Below are 4,570 nucleotides of genomic sequence, written 5' to 3'. Positions count from 1 at the left end.
AAAAAATAAGCAAATCATTTTTTTAACAAGTATCTAATGAACATCTACAATGAGTCAGGCCCACTGCTAGGCAGTGAGGATTCAGTAGCAAACAGACATTACCCCTTATCGTGACACTAACATGGAATCCTAATTTTGAATGAGAATGGTTATAACAGAGGACATCATTAATGGAAAAGGCAAGATCAGAAAGAGGATATGATTTTGGAAAGTGAGAAAAAATTCAGCAAGTTTGCCTGCAGATATGATGAATGTGATATATTTACTGATTCTGGAAATTTAATTAACCTCAATCAGCTCATGAGCTAATGGGAGGCTCCACTGCCAGTAAATACGAACCTATCAAATTTTATTGAGCTGTAAGTGAAACCTGTCAAATAGCCAGGACTAGTTACACATGTAGATAAATGTAAACAAATGTACAAAGAATACCTTACTTGGTAAAAATATGGCATTTCATAACGAAGAATCTAAACAAAAATAAAACACAGAAAAATATATCATCCGTACCTTATCAGTGGCATGATTTCCACATTTGTATTTTATATTATTTTACAAAGTAAAAATCAAAATTCATTTTATTCAAATTTATGAATATCAGATTTAATAAAATGGCAATGAAATTTGTTTTTGTTTGTTTTGGATGATCTTATCATTAATTCAAAGCCAGAAAATTGTATAGGTGTTTTCATAAATTTTAGCATTTATTTACAAATATGTGAGTGCCTGTATGTATGTATACATTTATCTATCTATATTGAGGGATATGTCATACATATAAAAGGTGCGTAAATAATTACAAAGTGGATATTTCGGTAATTACTATGCACGTTAACAAGTCCCTTGGTGATGAAAAGTTTTACATGCGAGGCTGCTAATCAAAATGTTGGAGATTTGAGTCCATCCGGAAGTTTATTGGAAGAAATGTCTGGCAGTCTATTTCTGAAAAATCAGCCATTGAAAACCCAATGGGGAACAGTTCGACACACATGAGTCAGGACTGACTTGATGGCAAGTGGTTTTATCCAAATTAAACAAATAATATTGCTAACACCTATGATTCCTCATACATATATAAAAAATTATTAAATTATGATTCAATTTCTATAAGTTAAAACAGCTGGCAAAAAATATATTGTTAACATATATATTGAACTGAGTAAAGGTTTCATTTTTATATTTGAAATGTGAATGAAGCTTGTTTTGCTGCATTTCAGTATTTGCTATTTCTAGAATGTCTTAGAAATAATAAATTTTATTTTCTATAAGCATTTTCTAAATGAAAAGTATATCAGAGAAAAAAATTGAGTTCTATGATCCGTTCATTTCATTCAGTTATTCAACAGACATTACTGGCAATCAGACTCCTCCAATCCCTCTTTTAGGCACTTGGGCTACAGCAGTGAAAACTGAGACCTCCCATCATGAAGTGTATCTGATGGAAAGGAAAGACAGCAGTCGATATACTGCATAAGTTAATTATTTAATATGCTAGAAATCAATATACCTCATAAGTTAATTGTTTAATATGCTAGGAAGTGAAAAGTGATTTGCAAAACAGACAGTAGAGTAAGGAGGATCTGGAGAGTTGGGATGGGGTGGATGGGGACATTGAGATTTTAAATGTGGTGTTCAGGGATAAACTCTTTGAGAAAGTGATATTTGAGCAAAGTCTGGATCCAGTAAAGAATATACAAATAAGGTTTTCAGGTTACATAAAACTAACATCACACTCAATATTCTGAATGTCATTCATTGATTCAAATAAATGACCATCTTATGAAACACGTCCACTTCAAGAGCTGGTTCACAGTTCATTAAATGTGTTTATGAAATACGTATAACCAACTCTCATTTTATTATGTAGGAATGAGTAAATAAGTTTGAGATTTACACTAAGTTCCCCTCTCACCTTTTCCATCCACTTTTTAAGAGCTCTGGTAGAGCAGTGGTTAAAGTACTTGGTTACTAACCAAAAGGGTGGTGGTTCAAACCCACAATTCACTCCATGGGAGAAAGATTTACAGCCTTGGAAACCTATGAGGCAGCTTTACTGTGTCCTACAGGATCACTATGAGTTGGAATCCACTAGATGGCAGTGAGTTTGGTTTCAGGGATCCAGCTTCTATGTATGTATGTATGTATGTATGTATGTATGTATGTATGTATGTATGTATGTATTTATTTATTTATTTATTTTCTTTTTAGATAAAGGAATTTATGATGGGATTTGAGAATCAAACTTCCGGCAGTCACTTGATTCTCTTGGGACTGTTCCCTTCTTCCCAAAAAAGTCTGGCGTTCTTCTTCTTTATATGTATCATTTTTGTTATGACTGTAACAGAAAACATAGTCATGATCCTCCTTATCCACAGGGACTTACGACTCCATACTCCTATGTATTTCCTGCTCAGTCATCTCTCTTTCATGGACATCTTACATATTTCTAACATTGTTCCTAAAATGATTGTTGACTTTCTGACAGGCAACAGAACAATTTCATTCACAGGTTGTGGTTTCCAGGTATTTCTCTCCCTCACTCTCCTGGGTAGTGAGTGCCTTCTCCTGGCAGCAATGTCCTATGATCGCTATGTAGCCATCTGTCACCCACTACATTATCCCATTCTTATGAATGAGCATATCAGCATTCTCATGGCTGGTGGGTCCTGGCTTGTGGGGACAATCAACTCCACAGTTCACACAGCTTACATCCTCCACTTTCCCATCTGTGGTTCAAGGGCTATCGATCACTTTTTTTGTGAAATCCCAGCCATGTTGAAGTTGTCCTGTGTAGACACATCACACTATGAAGGAGGTGTTCATGTAAGTGGTATCATCTTCCTGGTCATCCCTTTTTCTATGATCTTTGCTTCTTATGTCCAAGTTCTCCTTACCGTCCTCCAAATGAAATCAACAAAAGCACAGAAAAAGTCATTTTCTACCTGTTTCTTCCACATGATTGTAGTCATGATGTACTATGGGCCATTTATTTTCACGTATATGAGACCAAAGTCCTACCACACTCCAGGTCAGGATAAGTTCTTAGCAATATTCTATACCATCCTCACACCTACGCTGAACCCTATCATCTACAGCTTTAGAAATAAAGATGTTCTGGCAGCAATGAAAACTATGATTGAAAGTAACTTTCTGCCTAAAAGATGAATTTAAAAAATGTTTGGACTGAATGTTCTCCCCATTCTCATACTCAAATCTATAGGAGATCCATTATTAGTTTCCTGTGAGAAGAAAAACAGAATTTTACCAATAATTTGAATGCAAAGTCTCTACTTTTCTATGTGTGGAAAAAATGGATATTTCCAAAATCCTGATTAATAAAATTTTCACATTTGTTGGATTTGTAAATACATTCCTGTCGGAATTGAGTAGATGGCACTGGGTTTGAACAATGCATTGTTCCCTCTGTGGTACTGATTATAATCAGCCAAATCATTAATAGAAATTAAAAACATAACTCAAGGTTACCAATTATCACCAATTGAAAGTATAAAAATTTGTAAGAATTATCTTTTTAAGTTACAACTACAAACATACATTATTTAAGAAACATGCATTCATATAATGTCTGTGTTTTTATGAAACTAAGTAAAATTATATTCCAAACCTTATACTCAACCAGTTCCCAAAAATCCACAAACTCCATTTTGAATCTCCCTTATTCACTGCCTAGTCTGTTTTGTCACCCTCATTTACAAAATATATTTGTATTTTACTGAATATATGCATATATAAGCATATATACTGAATAAATGTACAAACATGTATATTTTTATGTATATTTTTGTGTTAAACTGAGTTACTCATTCTTTGCTAGTGTCAAGAATACCCTCTTGAGGGATTGAGCAGCAGGGGAAGGGAAAGACTGTTCAGAACCAGCAATGAGTTGCCAGACCTGACTTGGTGGGAACTGGCACCCTGAAGGCCTGATGGGCTGATGAGCGACGGCGAAGCAAGTAGAGGTGTTCAAGATGCATTTGCCACATTGGGAGAGACAGAGAGGGGAGGGTCCTCTCAACCCTCCAGAACCAGTGAGAGGCAGCCCTCTATCAGCAAAAGATAAGTACATGCATCTAACCTATTGCAAGGATCAAAAAACACCCCTTTGGAAAAAAGCTTTCTCCAATTTACCTGACCCCGCCCCACTCTGCACCACATCCCAAGCCAGCTTCAGTGATAGCCACATTCCTGGGCTGGAATTAGGACTGGCCACATCCCATGAGCCATTCTACAAGCCTTTGAGAGGGAATAAATTAACAAACAGGGAAAAAATAATATGCTGGCTCTCCTAAGCCAGAACCCAAGGAAGGAACACCTCCTTTGCCTAGACACAGGCATGTGGAGTCCATGGACTCTGAATGTCTTTCACTCCTGCATAGACCTGTGTGGGCCCATTTCTACAGAATAGGCACTCATTAGCACAGTATAACAGGGTGTATACCTGAGGTCTAACTTCAACTGCTTCAGGTATATGATGGAGAGGCAAGTTCATGATGTTTGATACTGCTTTGCCTATTAAGCAGGGTCTTCACCTACCCACATCAGGGGCCTG

General features: G+C 36.3%; 1 protein-coding gene across 1 annotated transcript; it reads left to right on the top strand.

Moving 5' to 3' along the window:
- Positions 1-2,220: 2,220 nt before the first annotated feature.
- Positions 2,221-3,165, top strand: LOC126070406 (olfactory receptor 2AJ1-like). The gene has a single exon (XM_049874608.1). The coding sequence runs from the start codon at positions 2,221-2,223 to the stop codon at positions 3,163-3,165; it is 945 nt and encodes a 314-aa protein (XP_049730565.1).
- Positions 3,166-4,570: the final 1,405 nt, after the last annotated feature.

This window comes from Elephas maximus, chromosome 2 (assembly GCF_024166365.1).
Source record: "Elephas maximus indicus isolate mEleMax1 chromosome 2, mEleMax1 primary haplotype, whole genome shotgun sequence".
Lineage (NCBI taxonomy): Eukaryota > Metazoa > Chordata > Mammalia > Proboscidea > Elephantidae > Elephas > Elephas maximus.
This window is presented reverse-complemented; position numbering and strand designations above follow the sequence as displayed.